This window comes from Poecilia latipinna, unplaced genomic scaffold, assembly GCF_001443285.1.
Source record: "Poecilia latipinna isolate Pla-1442-1.1 unplaced genomic scaffold, P_latipinna-1.0 Scaffold557, whole genome shotgun sequence".
NCBI classification, from domain to species: domain Eukaryota; kingdom Metazoa; phylum Chordata; class Actinopteri; order Cyprinodontiformes; family Poeciliidae; genus Poecilia; species Poecilia latipinna.
In genome coordinates, this window is record NW_015113173.1 from 273,041 (window position 1) to 298,465 (window position 25,425).

Sequence of the window (25,425 nt, forward strand, 5' to 3'; positions counted from 1 at the left end):
CATCCATCCATCCATCCATCCATCCATCCACCCATCCATCCATCCATCCATCCATCCATCCATCCATCCATCCATCCATCCATCCATCCATCCATCCAGACATACAAACAGACAGACAGACTTCCTTCCTTACATCCTTACATCCTTACATCCTTATATCCATTTTTTGTGTCCATCTGTTCATCCATCCATCCGTGGATGTATGCAATTATCCATCCTTCCATCTGTCCGTGCATCCATCCTTCCATCATCTATCTCCATCCATCCATAGATTCATAGAATTATTCATTCATCCATCCAGCTATCTAAATAAATATTCCTCCATCCGTCCATCCATCAGTCGCTCCATGAAAAAAGATTTTTGCTTAAAATCTTTCAATTTTAAATAAAAATAGAAATAGCAGGAGTCTGAGATGGGGATCAAGGAAATGCCGCGGCTGGCTCGCTTTATCCCTAAAATCATGCTTGCATAATTCTGTTCAGGATAAACAGGATTATGAACCTTTAAGTTCATTTTTCAGCTTGTTCTTTCCATATTATTTACAGATGACATCTGTGACTACTTTGGGGTGAAGATTGCGATGTATTTTGCCTGGCTGGGTTTTTACACCACCTCCATGTTGTATCCTGCTGTGATCGGCTTTGTGCTGTGGATGCTCACAGAGTCGGATCAGGTGAGAACACAACATTTGGTGGCCTGAATTATTAACGGGAAGACACCGCTGCCTGCTTGCTGCCACAAACATGCATCTGTTTGTGTTTCCCAGACGAGCCGTGACATCTGCTGCGTGGTGTTTGCGCTGTTCAATGTGGTGTGGGCCACTCTGTTCCTGGAGCGGTGGAAGAGGAGGGGAGCCGAGCTGGCGTACAAATGGGGAACGCTGGACACGCCCTCCAAATCACTGGAGGAACCGCGGCCTCAGTTTCGGGTGAGGGGGGCTGGATTTTATTCCTCCCCGTTTCAACCGCGGCTCCCTGCTGTTTTGAGTTGTTTAATGCTCTCTGTGTGCAGGGAGTGAAGCGCTGCAGCCCCATAACGGGATGTGAGGAGTTTTACTACCCGCCGTGGCGCAGGCGGGTGTTCAGGTGGCTGGTCAGCCTGCCCATCTGTATCCTCTGCCTCTGCTTCGTCTTCCTCGTCATGCTTATTTGCTTTGAGCTGCAGGTCAGATTTTCTTTACTTTCCTGCTATTTTAAATGTAGCAAATGTGTGCTAAGAATTGAAAATGCTTGGTCTCAGCTCACCAAGCTGTAGCTTTGTAGCTGAATTTGAAGATTGGTGTTGTAGTCCAGCAGTGTATTAAACGTCAAACAACATGCCAATGTTTTAGATATAAAGTAAGCATTAACTAAAAATGTAGGAAGAGGAGAAAATAATTAATCTATAGCTATTTAAATATTTAATTAATCACATAATTGTCAGTGATGTTCATTAAATAAAATTATAAGTTGATGTACGTTAAACTAATACTTTATTATTTCATGGTTAATTGCCCCTTATCAAAAATAATCTAAAATCTGACTGTTTAACCTGCAAAATACAAGAACAGCTCAATGAATTGTAATGTGAATGAATGAATCCAGTGTAAAACATGATACATTATACAATTCACAAACATAATTTTAATTATGACAATGTTTCTCTAATTAAACTAATTTTTATTGATGGTTTTATTTTGATTTTCTGAGAAAGCGAGTTTGGTTCATCATAAGCTGTATCTCCTCATAAGTAAAATGAATAATTGCTGGAATTACTGACTATTTGTAGTGAATCTATGAATTTCCCTTTTTAAATTAAATTAATAAAATAAATTCATTGATATTATAATTTTTTGTGATTCATTTGTACATGCACCTCTTATCGTCTTGACCGAAACTAAGCTAGCCGTACTAGTTTAGTCTGACATATTTGCTTAGTTATCTGTCAAACAATAGATAACTATTGTTTGATAGTTATCTATCAAACAATAGATAACTATTGTTTGATAGTTATCTATCAAACAATAGATAACTATTGTTTGATAGATAACAATAGTTATCTATCAATGTCTTTTGCTGCAGGAGTTTGTGATGGGGATCAAGGAAATGCCACGGCTGGCTCGCTTTATCCCTAAAATCATGCTTGCTATCACTGTGAGTGCATGTGACGAGGTGTACAGGAAAATCGCCTGCTGGCTCAACGACATGGGTGAGAGTCCAGCATCTGGTCAACACAATACAATTAGCTTTATTGATGTTTCCTGAGCTTAACACAGTCTGCTCCTCCATTCTGTAGAAAACTACAGACTCCAGAGTGCCTATGAGAAAAATCTCATCATCAAAATGGTTCTTGTGAGTAATTATCTGTCTAATTTTTCCATGTAGTATTTATCAGTTGTTCTCACCTTTCTTTTGTTTTTCTTGCAGTTTCAGTTTGTAAATTCTTATCTCAGCCTTTTTTACATTGGATTCTACCTCAAAGACATGGAGCGTCTGAAGGAGGTAGGAAACAACCCCATATTTGCTTCAAGCATTACACAGGCTTACACAGTGTGCGCTAGCATCATTTTATCCTCTAAATGCTTTGCTGTGTCTGTCTCCTCGCATTGATATCCACGCCCATTCATCCATACATCCATCCATCCATCCATGTTTGTCTTTGTGCGGAAGATGCTGCTGGTGTTGTCTCTGTTGCGAAGTCTGCAGCGGCAGGTCCGGGAAAATCTGCTGCCTTACATCCTCTTCAAGATCCAGATGATTGTGGTCTCAGTGCCCTGGTTCTTCAGAGCTTTGCTCAAGTCTAAAGTATGACTCCTATTGACTCCTGGAGGGACTGAAGGTCCACTTTGTCTCACTCTGTCACCTCTGCTTTGTTCTGGTTTGTCTGTTGGTGCTGGGAAACTTTATTGCTAAAGATGCAACGGTTGCAAATATGCGCCTGGTTGGCAAACTACAGTTTTTGTATCTTTTTACTGAAGATGGTAGATACATATCGCTGAGACCCCTTAAACCTATCGATAATCCATTCACCGTTCCTGTTATCTGATTAAAGTCTTGCTCTCTTGCAGCCTGAATGATCTGAGACATCGAGGATGTCTGAGGAAATACATTTTCCTTTTAAATAGCTTCTTTCTTCCACTGAATTTATTTTAAAAATCTTAAAGCATCTGAAAATTGCTTCAGCTAAACCCAAAATTATTCATACTCCTGACAGATCAAGGCTTACAATAATATTTTAACATATGTGTTTTGACTGAAAGTAGTTTTTAGATTTTAGAAAAGCACTGCCATAATCATGACTTGATATCATTCAAGAAGGTCATTACTAAAGATAAATCTTCATGAGCACAAGAGCAAAAACCTGTTCAGGCATTATAACAGCTAAAAAAAAAGTTTTTTCCTTTCATTATTGAGAAGGGTGTTGATAATTTACACTTTCTCATCGAAATATAACAAAATAAATAATGTTTTCCAAACTTTATACTCTTTTTGCAGTATTTTATTTTTTTAGGACAAGGCCTGTCTCATTTCCTTTTAAATCTAAACCTTCTAGAGGTATGAATAATTTTGGGTTAACTGTAGCTTCTCTACTCAGCAACAGTGTCCACACTAAAGACATTTTGCTGTTTGTGCCACATAGCAGAGATGTGTTCACTAGTCAGAAATATGATAGGATTTCTGATTGGTTGGTCAGCTCCAGCCAATATCTCAGTGTTGCTTTATGTTTTGGACATTTTCTTGTATTCTTGTACTTTAAGCTTCTGTTTCTTTGTAGCTTTAGGAACAAAAGTCTACAAACTTGCCATGATCATTTCTTGCATCTTGTAGCATTACACCTTTTTGATTTTCTTCTTTGAGGTCATTGTATGAAGATGTTTTCCACTTTGTTTCCATATTTGTGACGGTCTTTGGGACATTTGGTCTTTCGTTTCTGTCATTTTCATTTGCATCTTTGCTTCTTTTACTATTGCAACCCCTTACAGTCTGCAGATCCTGTTGTTTTCTTAACTGGATTGGCATAGTTTTCCTTCTTCCCAACTCTACAATTAACTTCATTCCAATATTTGTTGAGCTAAACTCACTTAAGAAGTTCATGCCCAACACTCAGTAAGCAGAAAGTGAAATAAGCTGAAAATATAATTTATCGCGACTCTAAAATTAAACAGAAAGCTTCTTAGTAAAAACAATATATCTGAAAATCTTTAGTCAGCTCTTTTGTTAAACTCTGTTTGCGACTCGCTTGCGCTGGCTGTTTCAGCTGGTATCAACAAAAGGACAAAGCTCCTTTCCTCAGTTTCCTAGAAACTGGATGTGACATTGTATCCAAGTTCTGTCAGGAATTTATTGAGGCTTAGTTTGTTTTAGTCTGCTGTCCTTTGCACCAGCCTTAAAAATGTTACCATACATACAGTGTGAGCCTTTGTCCATGTAAGCATTTCTGTTTACATATATTGTCCGGAATGAGTAAAACAATTATTACTGGGCAGTTTAGTGCAGTTTTAGTAGTGTTTTTGCAAGATTTACCGGTCTCCTACTAATATTTGTATGTGGATCCCTTGTGGTTCATATGACCAATGGATCCTGTTTCCTTCCCAGAGATTTAATGCAATTTAGATTTTTATACACATTTAATACAAAACCTTTTGTAATTTGTGGACCATCTGTTTTTCAGACAACTTCCGAATAGGAATGATCATTTATATCATTTATCAATTGTTGTAAAAAAAAATTCTCATAGTTTTCAATTCTGACTTTCTTCATAAATTCAAATTAATGTTGAACAAAACCTCCTCAAAACGACAGCATTATCTGAAATATTATTTTAAAAATTTCCTCCATCGTCTGGAGAAAATTGTAACGGTATCAACAAATATCATTATATTTAAAATATGGTTAAATGCATTCACCATGTCTTCAATTTAGTGAAATAAATCAAACAAATACATTCACAGCTATATTGTAAGCAATAATTTATCATCATTTTTTAAATCATTATCACAATTGTACCACAAAATATTGTGATAATATTCTAAGCCCATATCTCCCACCCCTCTGACCCAGGTGGGCCCCGTTGTGGTCCTCCATGTTAGTGATTCTTCATCTAAATTAATAAAGATAATTTTTTTTTTTACTTCTTGAGGTTTTATTGCTGAGATTATGAAACAAAGAAACGTTATCTGTAGCAAATAAGTTGCAACTGCGAAGGTTTTGTTTTGCAAAAATGAAAACATCAAACACGTTTCTTGTTTTATGACCAGATTAAGTGCTTAATTAAACACAAAAAATTTATCAAGTTCAAGCTGATAGGTGTATGTAAACCTCTTTTTGATGCTGTAAATGTTCTCTTCTTGCTATGGTTTGCCTTTTGGTTGATTTTAGATTTGGTGAATTTCCCTCATGGTGGTATCCTGCTCTTTCTTCTAAAGCTCTTGCCTTTATCTGACACCTTGAAAACTCCTTTTGTTTTCTGCTTTCCTCTCTTGGTAAAAAAAACAAACTTTCTCCCTCTTCTTGCCAGATGTTGGCCACTCTGCTCATCATCCGCCAGTTCCTTCAGAACGTGAAGGAGGTTCTGCAGCCTTACCTGTACGAGCGCCACAAGCTGGGGGAGCTGTCGCTGAGAGCCGTGTGGGACCTGCTGCTCTCCGTCTTGCTCAAATACGCCCGGCTGGCGGCCGGGAAGGTCCAGGCCTCGCCAACGGACCCGACCGTGCCTGGACCCGGACTGAGGGGCACACGACCTGGAGTGGGGAATCCAGAACGAAGGTCAGCTCCATCAAAATTCGCTTTTAGATCAGGCGTGTCCAAACCGTTTGTCATATGGGTTAAAATTGTCAAGTCAAAAGGTCTTGAGGGCCAAAACATTGTCATATTTTCTAATAAAAACTGTAATACCTTAATTGAATAAATTAAGGAGTCAGATTTTCTTTTGTGGGCAAGATATTTGTAAACTACTGTAGAGTCAAAACTTAAGGGTTTTGCAGATTTTTCTTGTTAAAATAAATATGTCAGGTGTTTATTGAAAAATAAATAGCAAAACCGTAGTCACTTCAGAAGAATAAAAGCAGGATTTAGGTAACTTTGTGAATGGAGCTGAAATGATTTCAGCCTTACAAAAGAATGCTAAAAGTATAAAGATGAATATTTTATATTTTAAATGGATGTATTAGGCAAAATTCACATTTTGCAAGTTTTTGTATTTCCATTAGTGTCTCAGCTGCTTCTAAAACCAGCTCAAGTGCTAAAAGAAACATCCAACCTATTTTTGGCAATACATTAATATTTTCTGGTGTCTGGAAAGTCAGCTGTTTCAAAAATCTCCAGAATGTAACATCACAAATCACCTAGCAACCCCAGTGAAGCCCAGCCCATTACCTAGCAACCCAAATGTAGCTCCAGCACATTTAGTCAGCAGATTTTCCGCTTTATGCGCTATGCAATGGCTGCTAGAAAAGACAATTGTTTTGTTGTTGACTTACCATCCTGAAACCACTTGCTACATTCTTGTTGGTTGTGCAGGAGGCTCCACTTCTGCTTTTTAAAGATGTCCAGTTGTACAATTGTGCATCTATTTGCAGCCATTTTCACATGTGAGTGTAAATGAACATGTTTCTAAATTTGTATTATTTCTGAATTGCAACCAGGGGCCGTAAATGGCCCTCATGCCACACGTTGGACCCCCATGTTTTAAATGAAACTATAGCGTGCAGATGAGTAACTGACACTAATCATTTACTCTCACATCTGCTCGGATTCACTCCATCTTCCTCCGCCATTGTGCCGCTTGCTGTTATGATTCATTCCTGTCAGACGTTTAGAGAATAGCTCCAGCGAGCTGCTTACACTCTCAGCTTGCCCGACACGTAACCGCTCATTTAACTCCTCGCAGGGAGAAGAAGTGTTTGAACGGCGGCTGTGGAGTGCCTGACGAGGAGGAGGGAGGAGAGCGGGACGAGGCTGACAGCGGGAGGTTCAGCGAAGGAGAGACAGAGGAGGAGAACGTGATAGACTGCGGCCTGAAGCTGAGGAAAGTCAGCTTTATAGAGAAGGTACAGAGCGGAGCGTCAGATGAACTTTAACTTTTTGTGAGAGTAAAAATAACAACAGCTGCTGTGTTGAAGGTGGACAGAAGGCCGGCCTGTGGAGGAGTCCCCATGGAAAACAGCTTCCTGGAGGAAGGGAGCCCCACCATGGTGGAGAAAGGAATGGACCCAGCCTCTGTGTTTGAAATGTGCGATGACGACGATGATAATGGAATCCATGATGTGAAGGACCCGGGAGGGGGAAGCGCCGAGGGGCTCAGTGCTGCTGCTGCAGCCACTGCAGGCAGCGCCGCCCCGCTGCCGTCTGCCTCAGATGGCGCCGCGTCGCTGCGTCACAGAAGAAGAGGCCAGAGTGTGGAGAGGACAGAGCCTAAAACCAAACGGGAGTCATGGATGGATCCTCCAGAGGAGAGAGAACGCACAACGCTGACTCAGGCTGAGATGGAGAGCTGCATGCAGACCTACGCTGTAAGAACGCACAGTTGTGAAACTCAGCTTCATTTTGGTTCATATGAGATTATAAGTCTCTTCAAAGGGCGGGTTGTGGCAGAAAGTATTCATAAAATCTATTAACAAACTATTAAAATATTAATAAATAGCTGTCTCTGCTTTCAACCATTTTTTCACACTTTACAGGTAAAAGCTGTTTTGATTTGATTGATAAAATAATATTTAAGTCCTGTTATCTTGACAGTTCTATTTATGCATCTGGCCACATAAAATGTTATGGCGGGCCGGATTTGGCCCCCGGGCCTTGAGTTTGACACATGTGCTGTAGAGGTTCAGGTCCTGCAATAAAAACCAGAAATCTGTCAGAGTTTAAGGCAGCCTGCCAGCAACACCGTTATGTTACGCTCCTGTTATTATTGTTTATTTACTGCAGCTCATCTTCCATCATTATAAGATTAACTGAATGGGAGTCAGAATTTAGCTGTAGTGTGAATTAATTAGGTTTTCATTCAATTCAACAGCAACAAAGGGAAATTTATCATTCATGTCAAGCTTGGTTAGCAAACAAAACCATGAGTAATGATGTATTAAAGGGGTCTTTAATGGTACAGTTTGTAACTTTTACAAAAATATGTTTTTTTAACATATTTGTTAAAACTGTCAGCATGTCGTGACAGTTTAATAAGAGAAAGATCATCTGAAAAGTTTCAGCTCCTCCACCTCCTCCCAGCGCTAATATCTGAAGAAATACATCAAGCAACCAATCAGAGCCAGAAGGAGGTTCTTAGTGCTGTCAATCACCATCCTGCATGTGCTGCTCAGTGTGCTAATGGCAGAGAAGCAACTTACTGTTACAACTGTTATTTGTTCTCATTGGTGGCCATGCTAACTAGTCTTAGCATTCCTGTCAGGCTCTGTTGTGGTGAACCAGCTGTGTTATAGCAGGTGTGAACATTGCATACATGAGGGTGATTGACAGCGCTAAGATTCTCCTCCTGGCTCTGATTGGTTGTTCCTGATGTGTATTTCTGTAGATGACCACAAAACTATAGGAGAAGGCAGAGGAGCTCGATTTTTTTCACAGATTATCTCTCATCATGACAGTTCCAACAAATATGTTAAAAGTTACATACTGCAGCTTTAATGTAGAGAAAGCATTCTAAAAGTCAAATTAGGTAAAGATATTAAAAATATATTATAGCTTCATTAAACATTTGATCTCAGTAACTCCAGGCCCGAGTTTCACTTGTCCTGTAACTTTTGCTCTAACACACCTGAATCAGGTCAGCTACTCTCTCGGCATGTCAGCAAGTTTTGCAAAAACCTGGTCATTAACTATTCATTTGAGTCAGGTGTGTTAGCGTCGGATGTGAAAACCTCTTTATGAACTGGCACGCCCCCTTCTGGCTGAGAAAAGTACGCTTCTCAAAATATTAGTGCAACATGCTAGATTTCTTTTGTGGGAGAGCAGTGTGTTAATAATGCAGTTTTTACTCTGGTTTGTTATTTATTTTACCTGTCTTAAAGGGACAGTGCACATTAAACTACATTCAGTCGATAATGCAATTATGTCCGATTTAGTCGTCTAGGTTCAGTTTCGCCTGAAGTCCCAGTCAGACAGAAGGCATTGAACAAGAGAAAAACCGTTAAATGATTGTTAATTTAACAAAATACTGAAAAATTATTTGAAAACAGAGAAGAATACAAAGCTTACAACAGAAAAATGTGTGTATTTTTCTTGCTTGGTTCCTAAAACAACACTTTTACACTTTCACTCATTATGCATTCATATATTATACAATCATATTTTAGCTGCACAGACAGTTCATCAACATTACAAAATATTCAGAACTTTGTCACCAAGAACTTTATCTATATAGTAAATAAAGAGATGAATGTTTCACTTGTCTTTTAGGACACCTTCCAGGATTACCAGGAGATGTTTGTCCAGTTTGGCTACGTGGTTCTCTTCTCCTCTGCCTTTCCTCTGGCTGCCATGTGTGCACTCATCAACAACATCATCGAGATCCGCAGCGATGCCTTTAAGCTGTGCACCGGGCTGCAGAGGCCGTTCGGACTCCGAGTGGAGAGCATTGGCCAGTGGCAGGTGAGGCTCATTCAGTCCAGAGCTAAAGTATGACAATATTTATTTAACTTGCAAATTGCATAAAAAATGTAATAAAAGTTTCAATTTTTGCAAGCAGAAACAACATGACAGAGTTTTTTATTACTTCTTCTCAGACGGCGATGGAAGCCATGGGCCTGATTGCCATCATAGTGAACTGTTACCTGATTGGTCAGTGCGGTCAGCTGCAGCGGCTCTTCCCGTGGCTCAGTCCGGAGATGGCCATCATCTCTATTGTCATCCTGGAGGTACCAAAGAGCAAACACAGTTTAATACTACTTTTTATAAGTGCACAGAACATTTACACATTCCTAATTAAGACTTTAAAATGTGAACATGTTTTAATTATTTTATGCAGTTGTTCCAAAGGTGTGGTTGAAACCTGATTGTGGGTAGAGCAAAGTCAAGACTTGAAAGGATTCTAATAATTTTATATATAAAAAAATTGCTAAAATAACTAAGAATAACTTTTGTACAAAACTATTTTAATGCATTTTCCTGGATGTTTCTTCATGTTTCTTCAGCTGTAGTATAGCAAATCACACTCCCACTTTAAAGATGCTATTGATCCCTGTTGACAGTGATTGCAAAGACTAATCAATGCTCTACAGTATTATACCCTAATATAATAATTCTACCAATATATCTTCCTAAATGTCAATATTACACCTTATTTGATGTTTTTATATATAATAAAATGAAAAGATTAGTAAAATCTCATTACTTTTCAGACATAATATAATGAAATTGCTCTCATAAGTTCTGTATATCTCTAAGTTGCTGCTCCAGTCAGGATTCTTTAGTTTTAGCTCGGTCTGCTCTGCACGCTGCGGCTGCTTGTATCTGAAAGACAAGAACAGCTTGCAGCTCCGTCCTGGCCTGATTAGGAAGTCAGGCGTGACCAGGAGGACACTTTCACAGTCCACAGGTTTTGGTGCAGAAATTACCTGAAGTAAATGTTATGTTGAGGCTTTATCATCCTTTCTGGTGTCTAATTCAAACATGGTACATTAACTGCAGGAATCTTCTTCTAAATGTGTTTCTTTCAGCACTTTGCGATTCTCTTGAAGTATGTCATCCATGTGGCCATTCCTGACATTCCTACATGGGTCAAGGAGGAGATGGCGAAACTGGACTACCAGCGAAGGGAGGCTTTTAAGGTAAAGGAGGAAGCAATTTGTTGGCAGTGATTGGAGTTGTTGAGGTCCAGCTGGCACCTTCACTGCAGCACTTCAGCATTATGTGGAGGGAAAATGTTTATTTTACACCTGATTTATTTTAAATTTTGGAAGTGAAAAGGTTTACAGCCTAACATAAAAAGGAAAACTGCACTGCAGACGTCTTCCTGCAGTGAGGGGATTTGTAATTTGAGCAGAGCGTTAGTTAGTGCTGATCCTAGTAAACACCTAATGTGATTTTTATTTTTCTCTTCATTGCAGAAGCATGAGCGGCAGGCGCAGCAGCATTACCAGCAGCTGCAGAGGAGGAAGAGGGAGGAAGAGGAGCGGCAGAGGCAGGCGGAGCATATGGCTCGCAGGGAGAGGGAGCGGGATGACAACAAAGGTGACTCGTCTGGGGATCACCACCACGACAAAAATCACGGGAGCAAATCTCGCTCCGGCGGCGGCGGAGGAGGAGGAGGGGCCAGCGGTTCTGACAAACCCAAGAGGCCCAGCTCCCTGCTGGCCAACAACAATGTGATGAAGCTGAAGCAGATCATCCCGCTGCAGAGTAAGTTCTCCTCCAGCGGCGCGCGCTCCCCGCAGTCGCCCACCGGCAGCGAGCCCAAACTCCCCGGGTTCCTCAGCTTCAAGTTCCTCAAGTCACCCGAGAACAAGAAGGAGGGAGCCGCCGCCGCCGCCGCATCTGCTGCAGCCAGCACCAACACAGCCGCAGCAGCATCATCATCATCCTCATCATCATCAGGTAGCAGCTCTCAGGAGCGTTCTCAGTCACCCAGTAAGGCCTTCAACCCTGGAAAACTGTTTAACTTTGGAAAATCCGAAGGGGGAGCGTGTGTGAACGGGGCTCCGCCGCCCAGACCCGGAGACGGGTCGTCATCGGAAAGACAAACCTCCCGCTCCGACTTGAACGGTGTTCCCGACGAGATCCCTTCTCCTCCGGGGGAGGGATCCGAGAACGGACATGCTGCAGACTTGGACCCGGCCAGTTCGAAAATCTAGCAGCTCCGGAGGAGGAAAACTACATATCAGCCGGAGTTGATGTGCTTTACTGTGAGAAAAGGCCCGAAAAGTTCCTGTTTGTGTGGAGGGAAGCAAACAGGAAAAGATGAATCGGATGGAAGATGACTGTTGTTCCGGTCTGCTTTCTTGCAGAGAGACAAAAATAATCTGGCTTTGTACGACAGACGCAAGCCCTTCTGTCATGACCGACTAAAACACATTCACTCAAATTCTTCCTTGTCTGCAATACGTAAAGAAATGCATGAGCTGCGTTTCGACTATTTTAAGCCTTTAAAACAGAAAGCTATGTTTCCTGATTTCCTTTAGTCAGAAATTGTAAGCATCTTGGTGGCCTCACGTGAAAAAAATGAACAAATAAAAAAGCCAGTTGTGAAAGGATAGGGGTTAAAAACAAACATGGAACGATTTCCAGACTTCATCCTTCCCAACACAAGTAAATATTTTATCTTTCTTTTTTTTATTGTAATGAATTTTTTGGGCCCTTCTCTTTTGTAACGAAGCAGATAAATGGAAAAGCAATATCAGTCAGTGTTTTAATGATTCTCAGCAGTCGCAGCATAAATCACCAGCTTTATTTTGAAAGCAGAGGTGACGTCTGAGCGTTTAGTTCCCTTCCCTTTCTGTAACAGATTTTAAAAAATCACAAAGTAAAGAGCTTTGTAAGTCAAATTACCCGTACCGACATTTTTCCCAGGAGAAATTTAGAGGCAGTGGCTGAAGGTGATGTTTGGGAAAGTGGAGCATGGATGATGCCTGTAGCGAACCGGGTAAACACAGATGGCACTCCGTTCCACACACTCCAGACGAGGCAAAATGAGTCCAGAGGTAAAGAGGAGAAAGTTGCACTAAACCCCAACAAGAAGCTTGATTCCAGCGTGATTCACTACAGTATGTTACACAAAAACGTTTCTCTTTTTAGTATCTACTGCTCCCTCCACACTTGTTCTCTCCTGCTGTGATGAAGCTTTGAAATGAATGAATCGTTTCCTAAAGCTGAATAATCCCTCAGTAAAAGTTATAGAAAAAACCCAAATCTTAGATATCCCCTATTAAGAAAACGTTTTCATCTCCTCAGCGCCCCCTGCAGGCTTTCAGTAGCTCTTACCTCGTCCTCTGACTGACACATTCAGTTCCCTGCAGAAATCACAAAATGTTTGTTGTATTTTAATGTTCATGATACAATTTAGCAAAGTTCACAAGGCTATTAGATGTAAGACGGACCCCCAGCATCACAGGTCCTCCACTGTACCAAACAGTATTCATTCTTTGTTTCAAGAACTAGAATGTTTGCTGCTAAAAAGGCTAAAAAGACAAGAAAGGTATTTCCTTTTCCTCCATAATTTCTGTTCTTAGACTTGACGATCGTAAGATGCAGTTTTTTAAATGAGCTCTAGAGATTTTTTATTATTATTTTTGCCTTCATTCCCTTTGTCCTCACTTTGAACAGTGGCAAGATTAACTTGGATCCTCCACCTGCCCCTTTGGCTAAGAGAAAACGACCTGTGTCACACCATATTAATACCCCAGGGAAACAAAAGTCCAAAACCAAAAACATTAAAAACTACAAAGTGGAACTCATTAATATTTTATTACTAATGTCTATAAGTTAGATTTTAGTATTTTTCTCAGTAAATTACTGCAATAAAAGATAAATGTATGTATTTCAAGGCTTTTTTTTTTAACGCAGTGCCAATAAGTGTGGAGGGAGATGTTTTATCTCTGCTCTTAGCAGTTCTGATTGTTAAACACTGACCATGCATTTTGTTTTTACAGTACAGTACCAGTTTTTTCCATTGACTTTTCCAACTACATGTAATATTTTTCAATTTATGGTTTTTAATTTGAGATGTACAGTATTCTACAGCAGATTTAGACGCTAACGAGAGAAAGAAGAAAATTGTTAAAACAAAAAAGTAAAGATGTATTCCCTGAACTTGTTGGAGTGTTATGCCTCAGTTGGTTTAGTTGGTATTTTATTTTGTTTACAGAACCCTAAAATTTGAAAGGAGGCTTTTAAGAAAGCTTTTGCACAGTGCTCTATTATCATTTAACCTGCTCAGTTAACTTTATGTAAACTCATCATCATGCAAACAGTAAGTCATTATTTCATGGTTTCCAGAAGGTGGTGCAAGCTTATAAAAATAAACATTTACCCATAAAACCATTCTGTGGGCATCAGGATGCAGCAGCAGCACAGGTTTAGATGGAAAAGCTTGGTGGAGTCATTACACTGTAAAACACACATTTCACATGTTTCAAAGGCCACTGAACTGTCCTGTGGGTTAACAGATGGAAACATTAACTATGCATTTACACACTTTCACCTCCAACAAGGACTTTGGCAATAACACTGAGTGGAAGCAGATACTGTAGATCGACATGGAGCAGCACATCTATCTCCGCCTTTCTTCACTTCTCTTTTCTTTATTTATGGAGAATCTTCACTGAATCTGTTGAATTAATGTGTTTTATTGTTGCCTCTGCCTTGTCAGACCAGTTTGAAATGAGTAAATAAAAAAAGATTTAATGCAATACAGAAAAAAAAACCACACAAGAGGGTAAACCATGTTGCAGCATCAGTACTATAAGCGTGTTCTTTAACTTCTCTGGAAGCTGTTCATTATAAATGTAAAATAGGAATTCCCGGGATGAGAGGAACATATTCTGTCTTTGTGTGTGTCGTTAAAAGGCTGGGATGTGAATTATTAAAGAGAGTCGGTGCAACAACATAAACAAGACGTAGATGTTACAATGTAGCTGAGCTCAGTCTTATTTAAAAAAACCCTCCCAGTTTGCTGCATTTGGATTTCAGGGATGAAGAACAGCACGATGCATTCGAGTCCCTTCGTCATCATCATCTGTACACGTGTTTTGGCAGAAGGCTGGGATCGGGCTGTTTGCTGAAGCTGTCAAGTTTTTATGTACAGTTCCACCTTTTCCCGTTCAAGCAACAAATATCAAAATAATTTCTCTTCATCATAAATTAAAGGCAGCTGGAAATTTAGAACAGATGAGGGATTTTGATAAGCCTGAGTCGCAGAAGCTGGCTTTGATCGGGTCGAGCTCTGACGTCCCTCACAGGAAGCCTCTTCCTCTTTAACAGGAAATCAGTGCGATTGGGCCGAGTGGATTTATCAAATGCGTCACGTTCTGGGATTTGAGTCGGATGTGAACGGGTCAGGTTCTCAACGCAGCTTCATTAAAACCCGACCCTAACCTCAAAAATCAGATGTTTCATCGCAGCCTCACTGACACGACATCAAACGCTCTTCCAATGTACAAAAGAGAAAAAAAACAAAACAGTCTTTTAAAGAAAAATACTGGGAAATGGGATTATTTATTTCTGTTAATTTATTTTGTCATATTTTTGTAAAATCTGAAAAGAATAGTTAATAAAACTCTTTTCAAATGCATTTTATGAGTTGGGAGTTTGTTTAGCTGAAACAGTTACAGTACATAATGTTGTCGGTACTAAAATGATGTGTCGGCATTTTTCTTTTGTTTACCACTACTGTTCTGTTTGAAAGGAGTAGGAAGAAGTGAACACATATTCCAGTTTAATGAAATATATTACTTACTGATTCAATGATGATCAAAAATAAACACTTAGGGTTCTGTAGAGAGGTTACAATTAGAAAACATCTTACTGGTAGTAGATAAGAGTGTCTGGCAAAAGTATTAAAAATACTTGAACTTTTCTTCCACTTCACTTTTGATCACCAAAATTATTTCTATTTGTTCAATATCTGGAAATTCTAAAATTTTGGGTGGGGGTTTTAGACAACCTGGGAAAGCCTGGGTGATTAGTAAATATGGAAGAAATATAGTTTTATTCGAAAATCTGGTGTTGAATTTATCTTTTATAATTGATTTAAAAAGATAATTGATTTTTTTTTTTTTTACTTTAAAGTCACTATCAAAAATTTCACTTGAAAAAAAAATTCCTTCAAAGAATAAAATCGAATGCTAATGTGGTGGACAACAAACACCAAAACCATCCCAACGAAGCACGGTAGTGGCAGCATGATACTATGGGGTTTCTTTTCTTCAGCATGGGAAGATTAATTTAAATACTGAGCAACACATGAAATACATCCTGCGTCTATTCGGTATGTAATGAGTTTTAATTGTAATAAGTAAAACTTTTGATTATTCTGATTTATTGACGTGACTATGTAACCATTCAAAATTGCAAAATAAATCACAGTGAATTGTTAAATATAAGATATATTTTATCATTGCCTATCGGTCTGCCCAGTTTCACATCTAATTTAATTATCTTTTTTCAGAGATTCAGATTCACATTTTAAGAACCACGTGACAAAATCTAGTTTCAGTGAAGCTTTATTTGAGCAAAGTTTAAAGGAACATCTGATCAAACACACAGTATGGGAGCAAGGCCTAATGTGGAGCTGAACAGTCTATCAGAGCAGAAGCATATCATGTTTTTATGATTTAAAAAAAATGGATATCTACACTGCTGCATCTGCTGATAAAACATCAGGAGGCTTCGACGTGACTCTGCTGGGCAGTGATAACAAGAAGCTTCATCGCAGTGTAGCGGTTTATGACGTCAGAATGAACTGAAAGTAAGAACGCTGCTTCCCATGCTCCATGTGCATTCTGTGGCTGAAAACGCTAAAATATCCCTTTTGAATCCCACTCTGTGATAATTCATGCCAGATCTCAAAGTGAAAAAAAAACCTTCCTAGACTGGAAGATGCGGAACGCGGCCAAGCCGGGGCAGCTAAAGGGAATCGGACCACGATGACGAGCTGTAAGGCCTCTAGGCTGATACCTTCGGTTCTGTAACAAAACATCCAGCAGTGAAAACAACAACATGCAAGCCAGAGAACGTCCACTGGGCATCAGGGTGCTTCCTTTCCTATTGCATCCATGGGTGTGTTTTTATTTATTTAGGAAAACACAAACTTACTTAATTGGATAATTCTGATGGTAACTATTTACACACACAAAAAAACAACTTTCCTTTCATGTAATTAGATTTTTTAATTTTTTTTTTTTACCATCTGTGCTTTACAGGTCTGAATTCCTTCCTTTAAGAAAATCACATTTTTATAGCCATAATCAACGAGATGCTAGGTGTAAAAATGCATCTCAGACAAATCAACCTAAATCCTACGAGCACAAGTCCCAGATTAAAACACAGATATGAATATAGTCGCATCTTATGGGGAATTTTGGAGGAAATGGCTCTACTTTGTGCTCTTTGTCACAGTGCTTTCTTGGTTCTGTGGAGTTTTCAGAGATGCTGGAGCGCCCCCGTGTGGTTAAAAGTGGGCAGTGAAACAGAGTGGGCACTGCGGCTGGCAGGAAGCTCAACAACGACGAGTTGTAATAAAATTAAGAGTAACAAAACATTCACGTGGATCAGAGCGGATCTACACAGGTTTAGTTTGTAAAAGTAGCTTTTTCTGTCCAGTGTGTCTCCATCTCAACTCTACACACTTTAACACTCACACGCTTCACGCAAACAGAACGACACGCATCCACAGCGCCACACGCATACAAACGCTCACAGGTGTACAGTCTCACACGGGGCGGAGTCGACATGTCAATAAGAGCCAAAACAAAAACATTATGATGGATTTTGACTCGATCTTAAACACAGTCAGCCAGGAAAATCCTGATCAGTGCACCTCTTTTCAAAACTACCACGTATTTTTATTCAGGTTCGCCTAACTTTCTGTGTTCATCAGTTCACATAGGCTACACCCTGTATGTGCACATGCCATTTGATCCTCTCACACACAAACACAAACACACACACACTTTATGAGTCGTCATTCATCTCTTGGCTGTCTGTCCTGGCGATTTTCCTCGGCGGTGCCGGGCTGTCCACCTCGCCTTGTTCCTGTTCCCTTTTCTTCGCTGCATTCTGCTTAAAACAAAACCACAAACACATTAGCGATAATCCAGTCATAACAAGACAAGTTTTTAAATATTAATATAAACTTAGGTTTTAGAAGAAGGTATTAATGAAAACACTTGCTCACCTTTTTGTCCCACTGCTGATGCAGGTAACGCAGGAGGATGTTAGTTTTCTCTGTTACAATAACTGCAACGTCAAATAAGGAAGATCAGGTTAGTAGTTCTTAAAGGAAATTAACATAATATCATCACATGTAATAAATGCACAGATTAACAACTCCACAAACTTTATATCATTATCACTCTGACTTCTTTTCTTTCCTCCCTCAGTCAACAAAACCTCAACCTGTCCTCGATCCCCCCCTGCAGCCAGGTACTACTCTTTAAAATTTAACTGATTATTCAAGTGTTTTTGTGACCGTAGTGCAGGGTGTTATAATAAATCTGCTAATGCAGCCAGTCTGAAGCCGCTCCCTGTGACTCACTCTGTTCAGAAGGGTATTCCCGGGTTGGGAGGTAAACAGACGGCCTTCGGTTCTGCACAACAAAACACAAAGACGAAAGAAAGAAAGAGACAACAGTCAACAGTTATTCTCATTTACTTAAAAAACAAATTCCCAATTCAGTTTCAAAGCAGTGAATAACAGTTTTTGAATTATTTAAAAAAAAAAACTATCAGCTTAATTTACAACATAAATGTACATTAACCATAAGTAGTATGATAAATGCGCAAAAACTTCAACTTTAACCTTAAATTTACTCAGAATAACTATACGTTAAGGGTTTAAGGAGAAAAATAATCTCAATTTCTTTTTCTCCAATACAACTAGAACATTAACAGCCATTAATAATGGTCATTTCACACAGTGCATGAACAAACTGTTGTACACAATGACAGTCTAATGTTGCCCCAGAGCAGCTTTACAAGGCGTCTGGGAGGAAATAAACGCAGCAGATAAAACAAAAGCCGGTCCATCCTTCACATGAGTTTTATGTTGTATATTTTCATTTGCAGATAGTAAGTAGTCAGTCGGGTTGACAGATGTGACCAAAAAAGGAAGGGAGCCCAGGAAAAAATAAAATAAAAAATCTGCTAAAAAAGGCTGCATTTTTTCTGAAATAGGATGTACATAAGATTATTCTCACACATCTACTTTGATTCGACGTGTATTTTAGTACACCTTCTAAAAATATGTTTAGCAATTAAACATATTACTAAAATTGAAATATTTTATTTTCAATGCAAATTTTAGAAATTATGTATAGAGGAATTATATATTAATACCTTCAAGTAGATTGTGTTTATATATATATATATATATATATATACTTGTCAGGTTTTACAGCCCATTCAAGAGGCCAAATGAGTCACTGACCAGCGATCTAAATGCATGGGAGCTGGAACAGATTAGTTTATCCATTACCACAGTGATGTCATGCATTGACATGATGGTGATTGTATTTCCCAATATTCACTCTAATGTAATCATCCTGTTTAGCCATTAAACACAGGGACTAGTGTTCCAATAAAACATCTGCTGTAATGGGATTTATACATTTTTTATTTCTGCATTTCGTTTGAAATAACAGTGAAAGCCAGTAAAACTACAGAGCTGTGTGACAAACTTTTGTCCTGAACATGATATAAATAATAACTGACCAAAATGGAAAGGTTTCTTAAGACTCCTAGTTATACATTTAATGAATATGTTGTTTAAAAACCAAACACACAACAGAAAATCAAATGTTTCTCCTCTCTGATGTTATGCTGGATATCGCTGTTATTTATGTTAATCAGAGAACATAGGACAAATATTTTGCAGATGACATTGTTATGCAAAAAAAAGATTAATGAGCTATAATTTGTTTTGTGTACGATTTAAAAGATGTGCTGAGTTACTTAATATAATTTGAGGGATTTTAAAGTATTAAATTTCTAATGATGCAGAGTGAAAGCTGTAAACTTCAGGCTGCTGGTGGAAAATCTTAGCATTTTTATAATGAACACTTTATATTTAACATTGAACCATAAACATCAAAGAACTGAGTACTATTGTTATCCATTTACAATCATGCAATAGCTATTACTCACTGATGCTTTACAAACTGAGTCTGCGTGGAATCTGCTGAAGTTGCTCTTATTGTAGACTGGAAGTCCTTTTAAGAAATCAGCCTGAGGGAAAAGATAAGAGATGATTATAAAAACAATAATTTTTATGAGCAATATCGACGCTTTTACTTTCGTTTCGTTGAAATATGTAAATGAATAATTCCCAATTATTGTCTAAGAACTGGACATCAGCATATATTTTAGATCAAAGACTGGGCGTCACCTCCTCTATACAAACCTAGAAACGTACATTTATCCAGCTACTGTCCCTAAAACATCAATTGTGACCTGAAATCTGAATGCACCGATATGAGTCGGAGTTGACCATGAACATTTCAGAGAACAAAAATGCCGGTTTGGCCTGAAAAGAAAGAGCAGGTGTGGCAACCAGCAAGCTAACATTTAGCTACACTTAGTCAGATCGCCATCACATATTCTCTATATTTCAGACAAAAGCCAAAGGACCAAACGTGTTGTACAAGGAGTACCTTCTCCATGATGACGATGGCAGAAATGTCTAACGTCGACTCGCCGACTCGTGGGCTCGACTCGGTGTTTGTTGTGCTGCTCGTTATGGCCGCGATAGCTAATAGGCTAGTCCACCGAGGCAGCTAACCTGACGAATTTTACTGCAAAACACAGCAACGACCTTCACATAGAACTTCTGGTGTCCATTATATTTAAATAGATATCCAGGTGTCAACTAAAAATTATACAACACTCATAAAACAAATAAATCCAAGCTGACATCCCATAAGCTCGTAAAGCTATTTACATATGACTCCGTCGGCTAACATGATAGCTGAATGGTAGGGATGTTTACTTGGCCACGCCCTTGAAGCAGCTATTGGCTTACTCGCGCAACACGTCATAAAAGCTCGACCAGACAACCAATCAGGAGCCAGATCACAATTTGCCCTGTTGACGGGCCCCGCTCTTCGACATGTTGAGTAGTGATGGGAATTTCGTTTCTTTGCAGGATCCGAATCAATTGGCTCCACTCATTTAAAAGATCTGACCCATGCCTTCAACTCTCAAATTGCAGAAGTATTTGCACTTCTTGAACCTCATTTTCACATTCTAACAAATTATAAACACAAATATCAATGTGTTTTATTGTAAAATACAAAATGTAACCTAATTGTTAAATGAAAGGATTTAATGTATTTTTTTTTAATCTGAAAAGTGTGGTGTACTCTTGTACTCACCCCGGGACTTTACTATATCTTGCAGAGCCACTTCTTTGCTGCAATTGCAAATAGTTTTTATGTATGCCTCTACTTTGTTTTTCAACGAAGCTGAAATTCAGTAAAATCGGATAATGAGCATTTAGTTTTCAACTTGTCATTTCCATTAGCCCAGTTTGACATTAAACTGGGTTTTATAACAAATCAATACCCTTTGACTTGATGGATATGAAATATCAAGTCATTCAGTTGTATTCTGAGAGTATGATTTATAGAAAAAAGAATAGTGACGAATTTAACAAATTTAGAAACAGCGACTGAGATGAAGCCTTATACTGACAACAGTGATTTATTTTATAACATGTTTTCCTTAAAATTTTATTCTTAGGGACTTTGTCTCACTTCACGAGCCTTGCTCTACATATCTATATTCCACTTGAAGATTGGTTTTGAAAGTTTTAAATATTAAGAATATTTGCTAAAATATTTAAGAATTTGACAGAAAATATTTGAAATACTTTGACATTGTATTCTGGGAAACAAGGTATTTAGTCTGGTGGGTCTGGTTGCTTTACAACATCAGACTTTCTATACATTTGATTTTGTTGAATAAAAGTCATGATGGACAACATGTGATTCACCAAACAACATAGTAAACATTATGTCACATTTACAAAGAGATTGAGATGCTCTTCGGGGAGAAGGAAGGTCAGTGGAGGCCAAGTGATGCTCAAAAGGTATTTGAATCCAAAACTTACTTTCTGCAAGGCAGAGCAACCACATTAAAACACAAGCTTCCTCTAGGGATGAGTTTGATATGCTGTCTTCCCCTCTTTCGCCAGCAGGGGGCAGCTCTTCACACGCGCATCAAGGACCAGACGCAGATGGATTTAAAATCCTCTGACACAGACGGAGAGCTCTGGAGCGTCTCCAGCCGCCTTCACTCATGTCCCAGTATGAAACTGGAGGACTGCAGCTCCTCTCTGATATTTGACTGCATCTCTGGCCCCTTAGAAAGACATGTTGTCTGCTGGCACACACTGGCCGGCCGCCATGTGGTGGCTGCTCTCGACAGGCCAGCGAAATCCAGATAAATTAGATTATTGGATTGGCTACAACAGATTATAGCTCTCCTTCGATGCTTCATAAGAAAGCGGCACCAGTTTGATCATAGGAGGTTTTATGAGATACAGCCTTGATAAAGGTAAGCTTTCTCCTTCACTTTGGTGTAATTTTTTAAATCAATATGTTTAGTTTTCGTTGTTTAAATATTTAGCTTGAACTCAAGAGAAAGGTTCCTGCATACAAACCAAGCAGAGCTGCAAACTACCTCAGACAGGCGGATTATTTAAATTTAATATTGCATTTGATTTGGGGAAAAAAAAAATGTTTTAGAGTGAAAATGTTCTGGAACTTCCCTCATTTTCTGCAACATAAAGCAGCGAGCTCTGCTCAAATGAGCTTCACTGTTTAAGGTGAATAGGTAGAAAAATGCCAAACAAAGCAACAAAAACACTGCAGCTCGGTTTTAAAAACTAATTTATTTCTCAGTGTAGAGCATGCTTTCAGTCCCACATTGTGTCTGTTATGTGTTCAAAGTTTTGCTAAAAGTATATTAGACATTATATTCCAGTTTTTACAAAAAAAAAAGATGCATTTCTGAACTTTAACTTAAGTTTAAGCCAATTTAAGCAGGCGGAATTTGTTTACTATAAACACGTTACTGCAACTGGTAATTACCAGTTGTAAACAGGCCACTGTTTATTTTAGATTTTGGTATATTAGTCCAAGTGATATTTAATAAAAACTCTGTTAGGCTTTTACAAACCAGGTCTACATTTATTTCACACACAGGTTGCAGCCTGTGCTAATTTTCTGGACACCATGCAGTGGTTGTGTGTAACATGTGCGTTGTTATGTCATAATCTTTTACAGCCAATAACAACAGAGGCACTAAAACCTCAGTAAAACAAATGAGGATCACCACATTATTTTTCAATGAGGTCCATATGCTCAGTCACTATGATGGAGGTTAATCACCAAAGTAAAAAATAACCAAAAATGTTTCAATATTTTCTATTATTAAGGTTTATAAATTGCATTACTAATTGAACAGATTGTAATATGTTGATTGCATCAATCCATATCCTTAAAATGCATTAGGAATAGTGTCAGCAGTTGCTAATATTGATACAGTAACATCATATTTATCCTCATAATTTTTCAAAAATCTTAGATTTTCTGTAAGATTAAAGTCTTTCTCTTCCTAAATGATATATTGAAAGGAAGAAAGAAATTCCATATATGTCTTTAAATTAATCTAATCATGAATACAAATCACACTAATGTCCATTTTCTAAAGAAACAAAGACATAAACCTGTTTGTTGTGTTGGTTCTGATTTGTTCTTTTGTAGATTTCTGTTTTTGTTTTTGTTGTTTGAGGTGTTGGATGTTTGGAAAGTTATTCTCTCTGGTTTTGTTTGCTGCAGCTGGAAGGATTTTTGCTCTTGCATTGATACTTTCACTTAGCAGCTGTGGTTCTGGACAAAGAGGCCAGTTGGGCTGAAAAATGTTTTGTTTCGGATTCAGTTCTATGATTACCCTGGATGGTTCCTCACTTCCTCACCTCTCTGACTCCACAAAACAAAACAAAAAAAACTTTTCCTGATCATGGTGCTAATGGGGAGGAAAACCAAAACTTTTGGGAAAATGTGGGAAGTGAGGTATTTGTCTTTAATTAATCACCTCTTTTTGCATTTTGATTAAATATTCAATGACTGTTTTCAAAGTAGGAGCAATTCATATCCTGTTATTCTTATTTAACCCAGGGGTCTGCAACATGTGACTCTTTGGACCTTCCACAGTGGCTCTTAAATACTTTGGCATAAAACGATAAATAAAAACAAGTCTTGTTTTTAAATCCATATTAAATGAAGTTTTTAGCAGTTTTTATATTTTTCCACTGAATAATTTTCACAGCAAATGTCACTAAATGCACCAATAGTATTTATTTAAATGTATTTCTCTTGTTGTTAGCGTATAAACTATGTGCAAATATCAACATCCCATGAAAGAAATTGAATCTATCATCTTTTTTTGTAAAAACATTTATATTAAAACCTAAAAATAGAAATAAAATGGTTGTTCTCTAAAGATTGCAGCCTTCATGTAGAGAGAGAAGGACCACATAAAGAGAAGAAACAACCAAAAAAAATTAAAGGAAGTAATTCGTTTCTTGTGAATCAAGCTTGCAAAACTCTTTTAGTTACAAATCCCTTCTCCTCAAAGTCAGATCACAGTTGTTTGAATAAAACATTGTGGGTTTGTTTATGGTTTGTGCGATTTAAAATGAAAAGATTCACATGAAAATAATATTGTTTTGTGATTTCAACCTCCAGATTCTGGACCGTTAAGAAAGAAAAAATTAACACTTGAGTCTTAATGGGATCAAGTATTTATAAGAGTCGCAGCTGATGGTATCAGCTGCAACATTATTTGATCATTTATTAATATAAAATTGTCACTAAGACAACAATTTGTTAACCTACAGACCACAAACGGACAGCTGGATAAAACACCTATAAATTCCTGTAATAAATTCAAGTCTTTTTTACCTGTTATTGTGAGTAAAACAGCACACACCGCTCTGCATAGCACCCCTGTGCAGCCTGGGGATCTCCAACTATAGCCAGTGTGAATCAGCCAGCAAAGCAGAGGCTGCAACACATTGTGCCTGAAACAAAAGCAGCAGCAAATGGAATGGGAGTGTAAAAAAAAAATGCAGAAACTGAAACAGCAGCAGGTGTGACTGTTTTTCATCAAGATGAAGTGGAGAGATTTGTTGTTTGTACTTAGAGTTTAATCCCCTCCAATGGGGAGTGGAGCAACGGGAAGGTAAGATAATGCCACCTGCAGAGAGACTTGCAGACCTTTCTGCTGCTGCAGTTTCTGTGGCTAGTAAACAACTGAAACTAAACTTGTGGCTAGCTGCATTTCTTTAAATATCAAAACTCATTTGGTCCATGTGATTACTAACACTGTACATAGAGTCATTGCAATTTCTGGACATTTACCATTTAGTTTCATTTGCATTCTTTGTTTGAACTTTATGAGTCCAGATACTCCTGAAAAGATCCAATTCTCTTTAATATCATTCAAAAGTAGCTGGTTGGTTCCCTGCAGCCCTTCAGCGGCCTGCACTGCTGCAGAGGGATCACATGGTGGACAGCTTTAACTCAGCAAGCTGAGTTATAACCGTCTGCAGCTATTTATATCGCCAAATGCTGCCGTAAGAAATGCGTAGAAAATCACAATGGATTCAGTTGTGAATAGATACCTGAGTGTAAAAGTTCAAAGCCTAGCCAAGTTTAAGTTTAGCTAAGTTTAAAAAACACACACACACACACACACACACACACACACACACACACACAC

The 25,425-nt window shown here is 38.5% G+C and overlaps 3 protein-coding genes across 5 annotated transcripts in view; 2 read left to right on the plus strand and 1 right to left on the minus strand.

Moving 5' to 3' along the window:
• Positions 1-15,087, plus strand: part of ano8b (anoctamin 8b) — a 46,902-nt gene extending 31,815 nt beyond the window's left edge. The window contains exons 7-19 of the mRNA XM_015041556.1: positions 547-674; positions 768-929; positions 1,013-1,165; positions 2,062-2,188; positions 2,276-2,331; positions 2,407-2,481; positions 5,498-5,745; positions 6,869-7,028; positions 7,101-7,490; positions 9,388-9,579; positions 9,714-9,845; positions 10,647-10,757; positions 11,037-15,087. Coding sequence (XP_014897042.1) covers positions 547-674; positions 768-929; positions 1,013-1,165; positions 2,062-2,188; positions 2,276-2,331; positions 2,407-2,481; positions 5,498-5,745; positions 6,869-7,028; positions 7,101-7,490; positions 9,388-9,579; positions 9,714-9,845; positions 10,647-10,757; positions 11,037-11,780 — 2,678 coding nt within the window. The 3' untranslated portion in view covers positions 11,781-15,087. The remainder of the gene's footprint in view (positions 1-546; positions 675-767; positions 930-1,012; positions 1,166-2,061; positions 2,189-2,275; positions 2,332-2,406; positions 2,482-5,497; positions 5,746-6,868; positions 7,029-7,100; positions 7,491-9,387; positions 9,580-9,713; positions 9,846-10,646; positions 10,758-11,036) is intronic.
• A 1,042-nt stretch (positions 15,088-16,129) lies between these two features.
• On the minus strand, positions 16,130-20,643 carry dda1 (DET1 and DDB1 associated 1). 2 transcript variants are annotated; one of them, XM_015041557.1, is made up of 5 exons: positions 20,292-20,643; positions 19,786-19,866; positions 18,179-18,230; positions 17,819-17,880; positions 16,130-17,703 (listed from the first exon to the last, which is right to left on the minus strand). In XM_015041557.1, exons 1-5 carry the CDS (start codon positions 20,298-20,300, stop codon positions 17,596-17,598), a joined length of 312 nt encoding a protein of 103 aa, XP_014897043.1. In that variant the 5' UTR covers positions 20,301-20,643; the 3' UTR covers positions 16,130-17,595. The 2 variants fall into 2 exon arrangements, with proteins under 2 accessions (XP_014897043.1, XP_014897044.1); XM_015041558.1 differs by having other exon boundaries at positions 16,130-17,700; positions 20,292-20,640.
• Positions 20,644-21,851: 1,208 nt separating this feature from the next.
• abhd8b (abhydrolase domain containing 8b) overlaps positions 21,852-25,425 on the plus strand; it is an 11,253-nt gene continuing 7,679 nt past the window's right edge. Inside the window, exon 1 of one of the 2 annotated variants that reach the window (XM_015041560.1) lies at positions 21,852-22,194. Coding sequence is in view for 1 of the 2 variants with exons in the window: in XM_015041559.1 (XP_014897045.1) it covers positions 24,863-24,885 (23 nt within the window). In the remaining variant the exon portion in view is untranslated. Of the gene's footprint in view, positions 22,195-24,735; positions 24,886-25,425 lie in introns of those variants that run through there. The other variant, XM_015041559.1, reaches the window with a different exon arrangement.